At 39.7% G+C, this 19,882-nt stretch overlaps 1 protein-coding gene across 6 annotated transcripts in view; it reads right to left on the reverse strand.

Annotated features, from left to right (window-relative positions):
- Positions 1 to 19,882, reverse strand: part of LOC116704962 (Kv channel-interacting protein 2) — a 98,853-nt gene that overhangs the window by 17,136 nt on the left and 61,835 nt on the right. Inside the window, exon 1 of one of the 6 annotated variants that reach the window (XM_032540764.1) lies at positions 11,054 to 11,707. The exons of 4 other annotated variants lie outside the window; for them this stretch is intronic. In XM_032540764.1, coding sequence (XP_032396655.1) covers positions 11,054 to 11,159 — 106 coding nt within the window. In that variant the 5' untranslated portion in view covers positions 11,160 to 11,707. Of the gene's footprint in view, positions 1 to 11,053; positions 11,710 to 19,882 lie in introns of those variants that run through there. One more of the 6 variants, XM_032540763.1, reaches the window with a different exon arrangement.

Genomic DNA, 19,882 nt, shown 5'->3' on the forward strand with positions numbered 1-19,882 from the left:
TTATACTGCATAATATGACGCCAACTCGGGAGATGTACCAAAGTGTACCAAAGATTTGCCGACTTTCTGAGTTGTTATCAACTTGAGGCGGCATTCACATAAATTTCCTTGTAGGAACTCGTTTTTCGATTACACCACATGAATGCTAGCACATGGTTGTATGTACTTTTACAGAAAGCTTTTCCCCCCATACCTTTCATGACAAAAACGTTTGCAGCTTATGAGACTCCCATACTTTATTGAGCTGTGTGTAACCTTACGCTGATTAAACACATACTGTACATACACACCATTTGTGTTCTCAAAGAAAGTGAAAAGGGGATGAAAAGAGAAAGAGCTGGATGGGTGTATACAGTATGTGTGTGGTCTGGAAGTTTACAAGGCTCTGATAGATTTGAAGCCAATGGCTAATGGTGTTCTTTAGAAGTTTATGAGTGGAAATTGTACAAGGGAGTTCAGATCGGATGGCCTGACAAAAGAGTTTAACAACTCAACTTAACACTCAGACAGTTTTAAAGTATGAGAAAATACTCTGTCATGGTTAATATTTTGTTCAACATGGTTTAATCAGAAAAAGGAAAAATTATTTAAAAATCATGGCCCCCCCCCCTCCCTCCATGCTCGTGCTACACAGTTTGAGACTATTTGCGACAAAATTCTAGCATCTAGGTTGACCGGTAAAAAGTAGCACATATCAAGCAGGCTAACATTGGAGAGATTCAGGCATGGCTACATGTACATGATGGAGCCTCACTGGGGCCGTATGCACCACAACCTTTTTCAGCCTTGATTTAGAAGAAATTCTAACGACGATCCATTGATGAAGAAGCTGTATTTAACAGGAGAGACATGTTGCAGATATGCAAATGAGGTTTATTTAGAGCTCAATAAATTGTACAAAGTCTTTGGCGATTAGACTCCATTGCTGTACAAATACTTTATATATCTTATAGGGGTAGAGAACCATCAGACCCCCGATGGATCTGACACGTGGCGACGAAGAGCCGAAGACTAGACCGAAGGAGGCTCGGACCGGTCAACTGGGGTAGATGACTGGAGGTTGAAGGGAGGTGGAGGTGCACTCTTTGCCTGCAACGACAGCTGAATAGCACAGGGTGAAACAGATTTTTTAAAGCAGGGTGTGACTCTGTGATTGGCCCTTGCAATTTGTGTACAATTCTGATAGGTTAAGCAGGAAGGTGAACGCCAGCTTTAGATGTATCTTCATTTCCAGATTATTATTTGAGCGGTATGTTTTTCTCCAGTCTATCAGTTATGTAGCCTGCATCCGTCCTCATATCGGTTACCTGGATTAAATAGGAAATATTATATTATTATACAATATTTATTATAATACACTATATTGGAAAAACCAATTCTCGCTATTTTACAGCAGCCACTGTGTTCTTTTTTAACTAAATAAATGTTTTAACTCGCTGTATTTGCGCAAGAGTATTCCACACCGACCAGTTTGTTTGTGGTTGCATGGTGAATCGTAGTACCATGGCTCCATTCATGCTGCCTTTTATTGTGGTAGTGCATTACTCTTAACTCTGACTCAACATACTCAGAGTCATTGAACTAACTCAAATCATATCAAACTCAGAGTTCCCATCTCAGGGTAAATAAACTAGATTTCCGGGTTAGACTCAGAGTTTGTTAAACCTCCTTCCTGAAAACGACCCCTGGACCACCTCTTCTGTCACAATTGTTGACATAAAGATAGCGGTTATTACGCCACCCTTAAGCTACGTAGAGCACAGCCTTTGTTGATAAATCCAGTGTTTACCAAATGCAGAAATTCTAAAAGAAATTATCTATGTTATTTTATCTTTTATATATTTATGTGATCTTACTTGTTCTCCCATCAAACACATGTTACTATAACAGCGACCCTGTGTTAACCTACATATGAGCAATAATTAAACTTGAACTGCTCAACAGTTCAAAAATATCTAAAAATGCTAAAATATGTTATAAAAAAATGTGTGTGTGGTTGTGTGTGGGGTGGGGGGGGGGGGGGTTGTGTGGTGGGTGTCCTTTGATGAACACTGTAGGGGTAGCTCCATAAACCTCCTTCATCTCTTTGCTGTATAAAAACGGCTCAGTAAATCATTTTCCTGCTTAAAAGGTATTTGGCTATGATATCAGCACTGTGTGTGTGTGTGTGTGGAGGGGGGTGGGGGGGGGGGGTGGGGGTATGGACAGTATGAGGGAGAGGATAGTGAAGGTAAATTGTTTGGAGTCAGCAGAGGACCCATTGTGGTCAAGCACACACACGCGCAGGCCCGCCATCTACCCTCATTGTAATTGCCCTTCAATAGATAGGTTCGCTAAGGAGTATGCTGTTGTGTGTGTGTGTGGGTGTGTGTTGTGTTTGAGCCAATTTAGAGTCTGTCGCGGTCTAAAAAATACAGCATTAAAATGATGATATTCGTCAGTCCCATAAGTAGTCTATATAGGGTTTTCATCTACCAGCCAGATGTCATGATTCTAATCTGTTGGGGTATGTTGACAAAAAGGCAGGCAATCAGATCTCGCATCTTCTATCACTGGTTTGAAAGAGTATCTTATGAACATTAAAAAACTGAAGAGAGTGTGGAGGAGACTGCCCTTGTCCTTGTCTGAGGCTCTTTCGGTTCTGCCCTCTGAGGGTAGTCACCTAGAAGATGAGAGCCTGGGACACAGGAGAGGTCAGACGTGATATTAATACAAAACTCTCTCTATCCTACATGCCCCTCTCTCTATATTGTGTCTCTCCCACTCTTCTCTCGCTGTATGTGTGTGTGTGTGTGGTGTTGTGTGTGTGTGGTGTGGTGTGTGTGTGTGTGTGTGTGTGTGGGTGTGTGTGTGTGTGTTTGTGTGTGGTGTGGTGTGACGTTTGTATGACAGGTGTCATGGATAAAAGAACAGAAGTTGTTGACGCTCCGCTGGGTCTTCCTCTGACAAGCGTCTGCAGAAAGATGATAACATTGAGACTAAATAATACATTCACACACTGTCCTTGAAAAAACCCTAGCAAGAAAGATTTGTTTCCCACAGCTAAGCCTTGGTCTGAAGACTTTTTCCATATGCAGCTAACACGTAAATGTACTGGCAGTTTGTAATCTCACACTGTAAAATGCTTCAGAAATGTCGGCAATAACATAAACTATTCTGGGGAATATCTGGGACAAAAACGCAATACTCCCAAGAAAAACCTTCAGAATCAAGTAATGCTATTTATGGTCAATTGTACAGTGAAAAAAATATGAAAATAGTCTTTGCAATACTATAGTTTTATTACCAGCCTGAAGGAAATATCACAAAGAAACTCGACTTTTAATAGAACCTATAAATAAACCTGAATATTGCTGAGACACACCATTTCCAAACATCTTTTTCAATGGAACAGTTTTTCCTTTGCGTACATTGGATATAAAAAGTTACACACCCCAGTTAAAATGGCAGGTTTTTTGATGTAAAGAAATGAGACAAACATAAATCATGTCAGAACCTTTTCCACTTATTGTGACATATTGTGAACAATTCAAATGAAAAAAAAAACTGAAATCTTGAGGGGGAAAAATAAAAATAAAAACATACAATACGTGGTGTGCATAAGTATGCACACCCTTAAACTAATACTTTTTGAAGCACCTTATTACAGCACTCAGTCTTTGGGTAGGAGTCTATTAGCATGGCACATTTGACGTGGCAATATTTGCCATTCTTCTTTGCAAAGTGCTCCAAATCTGTCATATTGCGAGGACATCTCCTGTGCACAGCCCTCTTAAGATCACCCCACAGATGTTCAATTGGATTCAGGTCTGGGGCTGGTGGGCCTTCCAAACGTAATCTTCTTTTGGATGTGTGCTTTGGGTCGTTGTTATGTGAAAGGTAAACTTCCTCTTATCTTTAGCTTTCTAAACGGAAGCCAGAAGGTTTTGTGCCAAAATTGCCTGGTAGTTGGAACTGTTCATAATCCCTCCACCTTGACTAAGGCCCTGGTTCCAGCTGAAGAAAAACAGCCCCAAAGCATGTGCTGCCACCACCATGCTTCACTGTGGTATGGTGTTCTTTGGGTGAGTGCAGTGTGTTTTTGCGCCAAATATCTTTGGAATTATGGCCAAAAAGTTCACCTTGGTTTATCAGACATGAAAAGTGAAGCATGGTGGTGGCAGCATCATGCTTTGGGGCTGTTTTTCTTCAGCTGGAACCAGGGCCTTAGTCAAGGTGGAGGGAATTATGAACAGTTCCAACTACCAGGCAATTTTGGCACAAAACCTTCTGGCTTCCGTTAGAAAGCTAAAGATGAAGAGGAAGTTTACCTTTCAGCATAACAACGACCCAAAGCACACATCCAAAAGAAGATTAACGTTTGGAAGGGCCCAGCCAGAGCCCAGACCTGAATCCAATTGAACATCTGTGGGGTGATCTTAAGAGGGCTGTGCACAGGAGATGTCCTCGCAATATGACAGATTTGGAGCACTTTTGCAAAGAAGAATGGGCAAATATTGCCACGTCAAGATGTGCCATGCTAATAGACTCCTACCCAAAAAGACTGAGTGCTGTAATAAGGTGCTTCAACAAAGTATTAGTTTAAGGGTGTGCATACTTATGCAACCACGTTATTGTATGTTTTTATTTTTTATTTTTCCCCCTCAAAGATTTCAGTTTGTTTTTCATTTGAATTGTTCACAATATGTCACAATAAAAGTGGAAAAGGTTCTGACATGATTTATGTTTGTCTCATTTCTTTACATCACAAAAACCTGCCATTTTAACTGGGGTGTGTAGACTTTTTATATCCAATGTACGCAAGAAGGAAAAACTGTTCCATTGATAAAAGATGGTTGGAAATGTGTGTTCTCAGGCAATATTCAGGTTTATTTATAGGTTCTATTAAAAGTGCAGTTTCTTTTGTGATATTTCCTTCAGGCTGGTACATAAAACTATAGTATATGCAAAGACATTTTTCATATTTTTCTTCACTGTATCAATTGACCATAAATAGCATTACTTGATTCTGAAGGTTTTTCTTGGGAGTATTGCTGTTTTTGATCCCAGATATTCCCCAGAATAGTTTATGTAATATTGCCGAACATTTCTGAAGCATTTTATACGAGTGTGAGATTACAAACTGCCAGTACATTTACGTGTTAAGCTGCATATGGAAAAAGGTCTTCAGACACAAGGCTTAGCTGTGGGAAAACAAATCTTCTTTGCTAGGGTTATTTTCAAGGACAGTGTGTGAATGTATTAGTTTAGTCTCAATGTTATCATCTTTCTGCAGACGCTTGTCAGAGGAAGACCAGCGGAGCGTCAACAACTTCTGTTCTTTTATCCATAGAGCACCTGTCATACAAACAGTGTCACACACACACACACACACACACACACACACACACACACACACACACACACACACACACACACACACACACACACACACACACACACACACACACACACACACACACACATACAGCGAGAGAAGAGTGGGGAGAGACACAAATATAGAGAGAGGGGCATGTAGGATAGAGAGAGTTGTGTATTAAATATCACGTCTGATCCTCCTGTGTCCCAGGCTCTCATCTTCTAGGTGACTAGCCATCAGAGGGGCAGAAACCGAAAGAGCCTCAGACAAGGACAAGGGCAGTCTCCTCCACACTCTCTTCAGTTTTTTAATGTTCATAAGATACTTCTTCAAACCAGTGATAGAAGATGCAGGATCTGAGTGCCTGCCTTTTTGTCAACATACCCCAACAGATTAGAATCATGACATCATGGCTGGTAGATGAAAACCCTATATAGACTACTTATGGGGACTGACAGAATATCATCAGATTTAATGCTGTGATGTTTTAGACCGCGACAGACTCTAAATTGGCTGCAAACACAAACACACACACACACACACACACACAGCATACTCCATTAGCGAACCTATCTATTGAAGGGCAATTACAATGAGGGTAGATGGACGGGCCTCTGCGCGTGTGTGTGCTTTGACACAAATGGGTCCTCTGCTGACTCCAAAGCAATTTACCTTCACTTATCCCTCTCCCTCATACTGTCCATACCCCCCCCCCCCACCCTCCCACACACACACAACACAGTGCTGATATCATAGCCAAATACCTTTTAAGCAGGAAAAATGATTTACTGAGCCGTTTTGTATACAGCAAAGAGATAAGGAGGTTTATGAGGCTACACCTACAGTGTTCATCAAAGGCACACACACACACACCCCCCCCCCCCCACACAACACACACACACACACACACATTTTTTTATAACATATTTTAGCATTTTTAAGATATTTTTGAACTGTTGAGCAAGTTCAAGTTTTAATTATTGCTCATATGTAGGTTAACACAGGGTCGCTGGTATAGTAACATGTGTTTGATGGGAGAACAAGTAAGATCAGCAATAAATATAAAAAGATAAAATAACATAGAATAATTTCTTTTAGAATTTCTGCATTTGGTAAACACTGGATTTATCACAAAAGGCTGTGCTCTACGTAGCTTAATGGTGGCGTAATAACCGCTATCTTTATGGTCAACAAGTTGGACAGAAGAGGTGAGTCCAGGGGTCTGTTTCAGGAAGGAGGTTTAACAAACTCTGAGTCTAACCCGGAAATCTGAGTTTATTTACCCTGAGATGGGAAACTCTGAGTTTGATGATGATTTGAGTTAGTTCAATCGACTCTGAGTATGTTGAGTCAGAGTTAAGAGTAATGCACTACCACAATAAAAGGCAGCATGAATGGAGCCATGGTACTACGATTCACCATGCAACCACAAACAAACTGGTCGGTGTGGAATACTCTTGCGCAAATACAGCGAGTTTAAACATTTATTTAGTTAAAAAAGAAACACAGTGGCTGCTGTAAAATAGCGAGAATTGGTGTTCCAATATAGTGTATTATAATATAATATTGTATAATAATATAATATTTCCTATTTAATCACAGGTAACCGATATGAGGACGGATGCAGGCTACATAACTGATAGACTGGGAAGAAAAACATACCGCTCAAATAATAAGTCTGGAAATGAAGATACATCTAAAGCTGGCGTTCACCTTCCTGCTTAACCTATCAGAATTGTACACAAATTGCAAGGGCCAATCACAGAGTCACAACCCTGCTTTAAAAAATCTGTTTCACCCTGTGCTATTCAGCTGTCGTTGCAGGCAAAGAGTGCACCTCCACCTCCCCTTCAACCTCCAGTCATCTACTCCAGTTGACCGGTCCGGAGCCTCCTTCGGTCTAGTCTTCGGGCTTCTTCGTCGCCACGTGTCTAGATTCCATCGGGGGTCTGATGGTTCTCTACCCCTATATAGATATATAAAGTATTTGTACAGCAATGGAGTCTAATCGCCAAAGACTTTGTACAATTTATTGAGCTCTAAAATAAACCTCATTTGCATATCTGCAAACATGTCTCTCCTGATTGAAATACAGCTTCTTCATCAATGGGATCGTCGTTTAGAATTTCTTCTAAAATCAAAGGCTGAAAAAGGTTGTGGTGCATACGGCCCCAGTGAGGCTCCATCATGTACATGTAGGCCTATGCCTGAATCTCTCCAATGTTTAGCCTGCTTGATATGTGCTACTTTTTTACCGGTCAACCTAGATGCTAGAATGTTGTCAGCAAAATAGTCTCAAACTAGTGTAAGCACGAGCATGGAGGGAGGGGGGGGGCCATGATTTTTTAAATAATTTTTCCTTTTTCTGATTAAACCATGTTGAACTAAATATTAACCATGACAGAGTATTTTCTACATACTTTAAAACATGTCTGGAGTGTTTAAGTTGAGTTGTTAGAAACTCTTTTGTCAGGCCATCCAGATCTGAACATCCCATTGTACAATTTCCACCTCATAAACTTCTAAAGAACACCATTAGCCATTGGCTTCAAATCTATCAGAGCCTTGTAAACTTCCAGACCACACACATACTGTATACACCCATCCAGCTCTTTCTCTTTTCATCCCTCTTTCACTTTCTTTAGAGAACACAAATGTGTGTATGTACAGTATGTGTTTAATCAGCGTAAGGTTAGCAACACAGCTCAATAAAGTAATGGGAGTCTCATAAGCTGCAAACGTTTTTTGTCATGAAAGGTATAGGGGGAAAAGCTTTCTGTAAAAGTACATACAACCAGTGTACTGCATTCATGTGGTGTAATCTGAAAAACGAGTTCCTGACAAGGAAAATTTATGTGAATGCCGCCTCAAGTTGATAAACAACTCAGAAAGTCGGCAAATCTTTGGTACACTTTGGTACATCTTCCCGAGTTGGCGTCATATTATGCAGTATAATGGTGGACTAGAGTAAATGTTGGGTTGATGGTAAGAATTTTCTTAATAAGTCACGTATTGCATGAAACATTTCTTTCTCACGTTTTTTGTATATGCTATTAGGTTGTAACTGAGAGACCTAGATTATTAAGAAAAGTTTTTTGTTAGGCTGATATTCAGAATCTGAATCAGAATCAGCTTTACTGGAAATAAATACTACAAACAGATATTTAAATGTCATTTAAAAACTCTGAGCAATCCAATACAATACATTTTCTAAGTAGCGTCCATGTTTTTTCCACATTACAACTTAAAGCTAATGAACACACCGAAGTCGGAAGAATGACTTCCAATCTCTGGAAATGGGACCATCTGAGGAGCATGTAAGTGCAGCATAACTGCTGTCAAGTCAACTTAAGTCTGTAAATCAATATCCTGAGAGAGAAGTAAATGAAAGACACACCGCCACACAAGCAGCCAACACAAGATTCCACCATTAAAGTAGAAAGGTCAAGCAGAACGAGAAAATCTATGTCTAATCTACAGTATGTGTCAGTTTCACACAGGACCACATGGTCAAAATAGATCACATGCTTAATACCATCATGGTATCACCAGCAAATTGAAAATATATGCTTCATACATGAAAATAGCATACATACTCAAGTAGGCATGCATATATCGGGCATGCCCTTATATAGATGTGCAATGATTAGAAGCCATCTAGTGAGAACATGATTCTGCAGATAGTCCAGATGCCAGAACCACTGTATTACTCAGACAAAGTTCCTCTAATAAAGAGGAAATGCATTAGCTTAAGTACCCCCCGGAGGAGTTGGCACACATGCATGCACGCACGCACGTATGCACGTAAATCTGTCATTTTCCATAAAGATTGGTCAGAATAGTGAAGACTGATAATAATACTGAAACTGTAGTGCAATGCGAATAATGGGAAAATAGCCTCCTGTGTGTGTGTGTGTCTGTGTGTGTGTCTGTGTGTGTGTGTGTGTGTGTGTGTGTGTGTGTGTGTGTGTGTGTGTGTGTGTGTGTGTGTGTGTGTGTGTGTGTGTGTGTGTGTGTGTGTGTGTGTGTGTTCATTTGTGTGTGCATGCATGTGTATGCAGAGCGCTGTAGCATGCACCATAGTTTTCCAAGGGGAATTTGAGATGACAGAGCTGTTGGCACACCTTGAGCACTGGGTGCAGTCCAGCAGGTGCTTAAGGGATAGAGGATGTCTCTTATAGTGTAGCATCAAGAAGAATCTACCAGAATAAATTCCTAATCTAGCATTTTAATTTGTTATGTTTACTGAGTAAACTGCATGTCTGGCCTTTACATGGTGACTTAAAATTTGTGTGACAGAGCAGATTCTTGTCATGAGAAGAAAACATAAGACCCTGTCAGAGTGCCGCTGTTACCAGAGCCCAAAGTGTACAGGGCACTCTGGGCAATGAGCGGAGTAAAAAAATACACACTAAGAAGATAAGAATTCCATCTTCCCTGTTGTCACTAACAGGGAAGAGATAAGCAAGTGTGAACAATGTAAAGTAGATTGGATTTAGGGGGGACAAAGCACAGGCCATCCAGATAAGACAGGCCAAACAAGGCCTTGCTGCATGTTGACAGCTCTTGGGGGTAGAAGACCTTTTCAGTCAACCCTTCATTTACAGGCAGCCATTATTTGAGAAGTGTTGTAAAAGTATAATTCAGTACATGTTTCGTTTTGTTAAACTATAATTAAACATCTGTGAACTGACCTAATTGAGTATATGGGTGACCGCTGACTTATCACTAATCCATAAGGGCATCTGTCTCTTTTATTGTTAAAACAAATAATTGAGTCAAACACTTTGGAACTGAATTGTTTTTTTTTTGTGTGTTTTTTAAATCGCATTAGGCCAAGTCAACCACAACCACAAAACGTGTTGACCTACGATCTGCAGCACAGAAAATGAGCCCTGTTTTCTCATACAGCTCCAAACTAAAGGATATAAGCTAATGAGAGTACTGAGAGGACATTCCCTCACTGAGACAAGTTCCTCTACACAGCACTCAGACCCACTCTGTCCATAGTGTTATCGATTAAAGGGTAAAAGCACACACACCCCAGGGGCAAAGCCTCACACACAGCTAAAGTTACTCTGTTCTATGTGTGTGTGTGTGTGTGTGTGTGTGTGTGTGTATGTGTGTGTGTGTTTCTGAGTGAAAGAGAGCTATAAAGGGAAGGGGGGGAGAGAGTATAAACTGTGAAAAAAAAATCTTTTCACTAAGAGATTTACACTTTGGAAAATGGCCAAAAAAATAGCAAATTCCCCAACATTACACATTGGTTTAGGATTGTACAATATCATACAAAACTGTTAAGTATTATATTGTGTTATGTAATTGTTTTGTAGTGTCTTGTAAATCAGTGCATATCAGTATATCATATGCATTTTCTGTAAACTACTTTGGCAACAACATGTTTTCTTTGTTCATGTCAATAAAGCAGATTGAATTGAGAGAGAGAGAGAGAGAGAGAGAGAGAGGGAGAGAGAGGGAGGGAGAGTTGCATGGCCCAGTTGTACTGGTAACCTAAACCCTCAGACAGGACACAGTCCACTCAGGAACAGAGGAAATGGGCACTGAAGATTAAAGTATCAGCACATGCACACACTGGTACAACCACAACCCCTTCAAAATCAGTGAAACTCTGTTTTTACTTCACTATTATTGTCCTGTTATCAATCCAACAATTCATAGAAAAAATAAAATTACCTTCCCCTCCGACAGGCTCGAACATCCCAAACTGCTCCAGGACTTTGATGAAAAGACCCATGACCACCAGCACAGCGATCATCTCCAATCCATCCAGACTCAACATCTTTGGAGACCACTGTCTGTCATCGCCCAGCACTGCAGCACTGAGCCAGTTTGGGCCGGGCCGGGCCGGGCCGAGTCCGGCCAGCGACACAACACCTTTCCAACTGCACCCAACCAACCAACAATTTGACAGCTGAGTCGAATTCCGTCTACTTCCTCACTTTTATCCACCTCAAGCCAATCTAGTATTGTAAGTTGAGGCTGATTGAGCAATTCTGTCAACTATAACGGAAGAAAACAATAAAGTGGCTTGGCTCAATTGATGTTTCTCCTCTGTCACCCAAAACCTGGCCACCAGCAACCCCTCTTATTCCCTGTTGGAGGCCATATTACTGGAGCTACAGGCTGCAAGCTCCAAATTGTCATAACACCTGGGCTGAAGTTTGAATTTTTTTTCTTTTCCTCCTCTCTCTCTTTCTTCTTCTAGGCCCCTGCCGAGTAATGGAAACTTGGGATGTGCTGCGTCTGCGAGTCCTTTGGCAGTAGTTGTCAGGAAGTGAGTGTTGTGAGGGGTAAAGAGGGAGTGAGCGAGGGAGAAGCGGCAAAAGAGAGGGGGAGAGGATGACTGGGAGATTGCATAGAAAATGATAGCGAGAGAGTGAGAGAGAGGGAGAATGAGAGAGAGAGAGAGAGAGAGAGAGAGAGAGAGAGAGAGAGAGAGAGAGAGGGAGAGAGAGCAGACACAGATTGTTTGGGAAGGGTGGGGTGGACTTGAGGTATGCCCTCCCTCTCCAGTGACATTACATTCATTGATTTGCCTGATGTGGTTTCCCTGGTAACTGGAAGAGAGTGTTAAAAGACAGGTTTTATTCCAACTAATGGAAAGAAATATATTTATGTTCATCTGAATTCAAGTCCCAACTCAAATGTGTGTTTTCACAGTATGGAGATTGCTGCATCTGTTTTCTAGCCCGAATGGCTGCCGGTCGATGCAATGTCTCATTAACTTTGCAAATGTGTTGCTATCAGAGCTCGATGGGAAAAGGCTTTGGCTTTGGTACACGCAAACATCCAATATTAGAACAAAAATAAGAGCTAAGCAATTTCTTCAAATACATACAGTAGCTGTTGATGCTTCTGTGATTGTGCCTTGAAAAGTCTGTCCTGTAAGTAACAAAATGTGACTTAATACATCAATCAATCAATCAATCAATCAATCAATCAATTAAATTTGTCTTACAACTCCAGTGAAATGCAATCTTGCCAGCTCCTTCAATTTATGCATGAAGCACACCTTCTTCTCCTCTACATACAGTAGAAGAAGTGGAGAAAAACTATCCTCAAGCAGCACTGTTACTGGACTTAAACATTACTTAAAATCAGAATATATTAAGTATCAAGTACGAAAGTATCTAATTTTAAAGTGATTTTGTGTGACGGTTTGTTGCATTTGGTCACCACCATGGTCTTCTGACTTTTACTACATAATTCAGTATGAATCGATGCCTCTTGAACTTATTGAGGTTGTGGAAAACTGTAATCATCTTTCTGTTTAAAGAAAACTTTTGAGCTAAAATTGTTCAGTGTTCACCATATATCACATAATGGACAGAAAGTATTCCACAATACAATGTTAATAGTAGTGAACAATTGTTGGTCACTAACCAAGAGCAAAACAACATTATGCATTATGAAGACACAAAAAAGGTACTTTTAGACAACTGCTGAGAATAAAGATGTGAGTGATGTAAAGTAAAGCTAACAAAAAACACCTTGTAGTATTAGCTAAATTCTTGCCCTTTTAACAATAGTTGAGTTGAATTCTGTCTTCTATTGAAAATCTGTTTAAATAAGGTACTGTATGGAAATTAAATTATATTAATATGTTTCAAAACGTAACACCCTTCTCTCCATATATATCAAAATAATATAACAGTATGGAACTGCAGTATAGAATGCTGAACTTCCATCATACTATTGTTTTACCTTATGACACACTGACTTCACTATAGTTCTGCTCTCTGTTAAAATGCAGAACAAAGTCTTAATGGTTAAAAAAGTCTGGACTTTTTGCTATAGGTATCCTTCAATCACTAATAAGATCCACCTGTATTGTGTTTCTTAAACAGACATATTTGTCTTATTAGCAACTAGTTTTATTTAGACGACAAAAATGGAGCCTATCACAGAAGCCGTGTTATTGCCCTCTACATATTGCAAAATGCACCTTTATGAACAATGGTATAAAGTCATTGTTTTAAAGTAGCTATTTTTATATATATTTTTTTAAATAATTAATCTTACATTAGAAGACAGAAATAAAATGGAACTCTGGGATAAGAAAAAAAGCTTTAGTCCCTTTGGATATTTATTTTTGTAAAGTCTCTAACTGAAAAAGAATGCAAAGAACAAGAAGTTGACAAACCATATCTGTTACAGAAACAAAAGAATAATTTCTAATTAGCTACTTTTTATCCTTGCGTACACATTTCCTCTTTGAAGTTCTCATCAATAGCGAGTCAACTGTGGTGAGTCAGTGAATCTGAGGCTCTTTAGCATACCAGGTTTTATGTGTTTCTTTTTTTTATACAAAAAATAACTGCTAATACCAGCAGAACCACATTCCCCTTATCCAAGGAAGCACTGAGTGATTTGGTAATTTCTTGTGTCAAACATCCTGATGCCTTCCATCAGTCATAATGTGGGGTTGGGATACTTTAACCTTTGAGAAGAATCGGTTCAGACTGCCGATGTTAGCTACCGTCCAAGGTTCTGCCCCTCCCAACCAGCTCTCAGTAAGGGTATCGTTTCGCCTTGTGATACAAAAATAACAGAACTGGGAAAAAGGTGTGATGTTCCCTCTTTGTCTTATTCTGCCACTGTGTTTGCCTCTTCTGCCTCTTTCTTTGGAGAGAAGAAAAGGTTGTAAGAGGCAAGACAGCAGGGCTCTGACAAATGTGCTGTGTCTGCATCCGCTTCTGCTGTCTTTTCCCCTTGTTGACATTCCTGTTCCTACATTTTCAACTAAGCTATACAGGAGCATACCTCATTACAGAAACATCTGTCACAGAAACAGCATCACCAAGGACCATGTGTCATGGGTCACCCTTCAATATACTCACACACATAAGTCAGACAAGGTAACAGGAAACCTAATCTTATGTCACATCACTCTTCTTATATGTGGTCTCTACTGTAGACAAACACCACAGCAGACCAATTTCTCCTTACTCTATGACTAATGTAATGTATACCCGCTGTATTGAAGCTGAGCTCAAATTGAAGACATGTTAAATGTAAACAAGAAAAATATTGAACCACACACTCACAAAAGAGAGAGAGAGAGAGAAGGAAAGAGAGAGAGACAGAGAGAGAGAAAGAGAAAGGGGGGGAGAGAAAGAGAAATTTGAGCCTGACCTGTTGGTTAAAAAGGATTTCTCTGCCCAGTTATTTCTTGAAGGGTTCAAAGGGAGAAACAGAGAGGTGGAAGGAAAGAAGAAGCAAGGTAGGTTGTTGCATGAGACGTGGTGGCAGGGGTGAGTAATGAGAAGTAAGATAAGAAAGACAGAAGCAGAACATGAAGGAACAAAGGAAGGACAAACTGAAGAGCCTGAACAACTTAGGTCAGGTCCCTCTGTGTTGCGATCTGCAATGCACAGAGGGAAGAGGCATCTCTTCTTCATTACCCTCCAGCATCTCTCCCCTCCCGGAGGATTTTTTACCTCATTCTAGCTGTCATGAAAGAAAATTGGACCTGCACATGTGTCCTCTATTACTTTGCTATTATCCTCCCCTACTTTTTCCTCTGTTGTTCAAATTTCCACACACAAGAGGCACATATTTACACTTTCAGGTCAGGGGTTGGCAAGACAAACTTCTCAAGAAAGGACAATTGTCTGAATCTGAAACTTCAATTAAGTTTAAAAAACTCTGTGCAACTGGTCTGTTTACTGTCTAACTTAACCTGATCTAACAACTGAGAGCAAAAAGCTTTCGGAAAAAGTCTCTGTGGGTCCAACTGATGGACCGATACAGTTATCTCAATGAAGGTTTTAACCGAAAGAAGAAAAGAAAATTAAAAATTTAAGATTATATTGTTTTGTGAAAATCCTGCTTCAGTACTTGCTGAAGTTCTTAGGGAAGATATGTAAATTGTTTTTTTTGGGGGGGAAGAAAGGTGGAGGGTATTGAATTGTTTTCTTTGGCTAAAGGGAGGGTAGTTTGAGAGCTTTTTTTTTTTTACCCCAGATTTATATTTTATTTCAGCCTTTCCTTGTGAAATGTATTACTAAAAACATTTTTGTATGTGCCAGGGTTCATTCAGGTGCATTTTGCCATAAGCTGAGGACAACATTCCTGTTTCTCTATCATGTCTTTATTTTCCTCATCACCACAAAAATAGTATCTACAGTAACAGGACTAATAGTTTAGGTTTGAAATACACTATACCTGTACACGTTATTGAGTAGGACGCGCATCAGAAAGACAGAAAGATTCACTTTCTTCTGCATCTTAAGAGAAAGTGGAAATACAGTGAATAAAACTATACTTGGATTAGGTTTTTTTAAGTCAAGGACAGGGCGAAAACTAAATATTACTAACAATGAGGAAGACTTTGTTTTTTCAAAATCTAAAGATAAGGTTTTGTCCCTCTCCCAAAATAATTTTCATGCAATCCCCTACATACATTGTGCCTGAGGTTGCTCTCTTGACTCTGATGTCTGTGTGCCCTGAGACATGTTAGAAATGTCCACACACAAACTCATGCTGTCTTTTGTCTCCGATATGACTTATCATGTAAGTCACTCAGCTCTCAAAACGACAACAAAAAAACAAACAAAAATCATCTACTTCCTCTCTCTTTCCCCTGTGGCTTCTACTGATTTTTTCCAAATTTCTTCAGCTGCTTAATATACTGTAAGAGATACTGTTGGATGTGAGCACGGAAGCTAGTCAATTGACAGGTCCTAAACTGTGGAGAGAGTGGTTCACATTTGCTGATGGGTTCATGGGTTTTATGACAAATTGAAGTGAATGGCTTTATTGAATCATATCTCAGTATGTATGTACGGGAGGGCCTCAGGGCAATGTTATAAAATAGTGACCTGACATTTTAACTCTATCAGATCATCTCAGCTAGAGAGATTGTGACTTGAAGCAGCTGAGAAAGATATCTGACACAACTGAGGCATGCAGCATTCTTATCTTGTAGTACATCAAATTACATTTTCCACAGCGATGAAGGTGGAAACTACCAAAAATTACACTGCTATGGCTGTGTCTGGCTGTACCGATCCTTCTCCAGTCCACAGCATGTGCTAATTCAGGAATGTGACCATTGATCTCTGCTTCCAAGAGGTTTGACTGACCATGCTTAAGAGAGAAAACTCACAAACTCCCTCAAACACACACACACACACACACACACACACACACACACACACACACAAAATCACAGGCAAATGCTTTGTGAGATCAGAGCTGTCAAGCATAGTGATTTCTCGACGCTATTGCATCATGTGTGGGCTCAAATTAAAATACAGATTTGAAATCAATAACAAGACATGGCCAGACATGTCATCTTTACTTTCCATGTCACACTGTGAGCTGAGCCACAATACAGATATTTTCCAACATAAAAAATGGTTCCACTATTCAACTAAAGGAGATGGTGTATTTTAAACCTGGGTCAGCTAAACTGGGACATCTAGTGGGCACAAAGGGCAGAGATCAGACACTGAAGCACCAAATACGACATTGTATAATTATTAAAATTGTTTGAAACAGGGGAAACTGTGTCACATTCATTCAGCACTCATGCATTGTACTTGTTTTTTTACATCCATACTACTACCCTACAAGCATGCTCACACAGACAAGAGGATATTTTACTTTACCCCAATACCTTCTGTTAATGCACGTATAGTTTTTTCTCATATAACTTATTTTCTACTTAACTATACACTCCATTCTTGTCACTCACTTGTCTTCTCTAATAATTCTGCTATATTAATGTTATGTTCTTGTTTTGCACTAAAAATGGCATAAAACCTTAACATTTGCTACTCACCTTTCTTCATAAACAGCCAGTAAAACAATGGGAATATTGACATGAGGATGAGTGCGTAAAGGCCTCCAATGCCCTCATCAGAGCTGCTCAGGATGACCTCAGAGTTACAAATCCACATACCCAACACAGGTGAGTGATCCCGATCCCGCTCAGCATGTGTGTGTTATGAGAATGACACATTTAGAGATAATCAGTTGCACAGCCGGATTTCCCCTCCTTCTGTGGGCGTTAACATACACATACTAACTTGTACCTGTACTTAAGTACAATTTTTTTAATTTAAGAACATTTTAATAACAATTATGAGATACTATACTTGATTATTCTGCTACGTAGGAAATACTGTACTTTTTAATCAACTATATTTATTGAATACCTAAAGTACATTTTTTACTTTTATCTAAGTAAAAATTTGAATGCCAGACTTCTTTTATTTGTAACACTCTTTTATTTGACACTAGGATATTGCTACTTTTACTTAGGTAAAAAAGTACTTCTTCCACCACTGGTGTGCACCTATTCACATGAACAAACAGATGTCATCATGGATCAGCTGTATTATAAGGCGTCTGTTGTTTTCCCCTCATCATCGTGCTGCTATTGTAAAGGTTTACAAAAAAGCTGGCTACTATCAATAACCATTCAACCGGTCTGAATGAGGCCCTTTATGTCATGTATTGTGTATAGTTAGCTAGCTATGACAGAATGTCTTTTGAATTGCATTGATGTTTAAGTTGCGGTTATGCCCCACGACAAGACACAATAGATGTGGAACAGCAACTAGGGTGGGCCAGCACAGCAAACAAACACTTACAGTGTACACTTACTGTCTGCAATTATAGTAAATGGCAACACAGTTGTTTAGAGAAAAAGTGATAACAATGTAACATTTAAAGATTATGACTTTGCAAGCACACAAAAAAATAATAAAAACAGTCTAGGATGCAAGGTTTGAAATAAACAATGTATTATATATAGCACGAATTGAATTCTGGGTGAGTGAACTTTGAAAATCACAGTGCCAGCGAGCAGGTGCTGGATGGCTAGAAACCTACTGGGAGAGAATAAAGAGAATGGGAAAGAAGGTTGAAAGGGAATAAAGACAGACCAACTGTCTGTCAGAAAGGAAAGAAAATTACAAAATAATACAGGATTGAGTCTGAAAAACAGAAATAATCTAAAAATGGTGAGGGTGCATTAGGAAAGGAGGAATCAGAAAGTAGAAATGTATTGAGAAAGTCACCTTTCTAATGGATAGATAACAGCATAACTGGACGTTTAGTAAAACAGGTGTAACACAACTAAACCTCCACTAGAGGTCAGTGTATATTAAAGTATTACATACATTGAAAAGTATTTCAAACAAAGAGACATGAATGTGCAGAGAATGTTCTAGTTGGTGGTCCTTCATGTGACTTAAATATGTCCTTTCACGGGGCTCCTGGGTGGCTCATCAAGTAGAGCGCACGCCCATATTTAGAGGTTTTCTCCTCGTCACAGCGGCCACAGGATCAACTCCGACCTAAGGCCGTTTGTTGCATGCCATTCCCCCTCTCTCTCCCTTCTGATGTCTTCAGCTGTCCTATAAAATCAAGACCTAAAATTCCAAAAAAGCTATCTAAAAAAAACATATCCACTAAACTGATAAAAGTATGAAGCAGTTTTGAGTTGGTGCCAAGTCTGTAACACCATCTCATCAGCAGTAAGTCCTTAGCCTAACTTTTAAGAGAACAGTATATACAGTACAGCCTGGCACATAGTTGGGTACTCTGGTGGTTGGTGAGATGAGGTACTGAAGAGTCACAGTTTCCATTTACATCAAAAGGTAAAAGACCTGTAAAAAAATCGTGAGCTATACACTGACCTGACATGGCTGACCTGTTCCAGCAGTGCAGCAAATGCCAGATTTTGAAACAAATTTATAAAGAATACAAAAAAAACTCCTACAGCATGTGCAACTTTTCTGTCACCTCGATTGAAGAAACCAACTGCCAACTAAATTCAATATTTTGACTGACTCAAGTCAAGTTCAGGACAAAGAGTCATCTTAATAAATGTCTCAGTGGACAACGGGACAATGACAACAAGCACATGGAGTTGCTGTTATGGTGATTCAGCAGCTAATTAAAAGGCACAAAGTGATCTAACCCATTCCAAAGGACAAATCTGTCTGTGCTGCACACACAAATACCTGCAAAGTCACTGAGGGTGCATAGCACACAAGCAAGCATTTAAAAAAAAACTCACAATCATACACAAACAAGGTGGATATAAGAAATCTATATAGTACCTACACACATGGACAAACATTGTTTACATAGGAAATGAGATATAGTGCAGATAATTATGGAGGTAGAGAAAGACTGGAAATAATATCACAATGGCTAATTAGTTTTGAATTATAGTGAGATTTATTGGGAGAGGAGAGGAGAGAAGGAGGAAGGAGAGGAAGGAAAAGAAGAGGAGTAGGAAGGAAAGAAGGCTGTGATTGTCTCTGACAGTCAGGCCCAGTCAAACACTCTATTGTGTTAAACCTGTCAACTGTCACCAGAGAGAATGAGCGAGAGAAAAATACATTGAGAGAGGGAGACAGAGAGAGAGAGAAAGAGGCTGTTGTCATGGACACGAAACATCCAGTAGCATCAATTCCCTAGGTTTGGGCGCACACACACACACACACACACACACACACACACACACACACACACACACAC

This window comes from Etheostoma spectabile, chromosome 17, assembly GCF_008692095.1.
Source record: "Etheostoma spectabile isolate EspeVRDwgs_2016 chromosome 17, UIUC_Espe_1.0, whole genome shotgun sequence".
Taxonomy (NCBI): domain Eukaryota; kingdom Metazoa; phylum Chordata; class Actinopteri; order Perciformes; family Percidae; genus Etheostoma; species Etheostoma spectabile.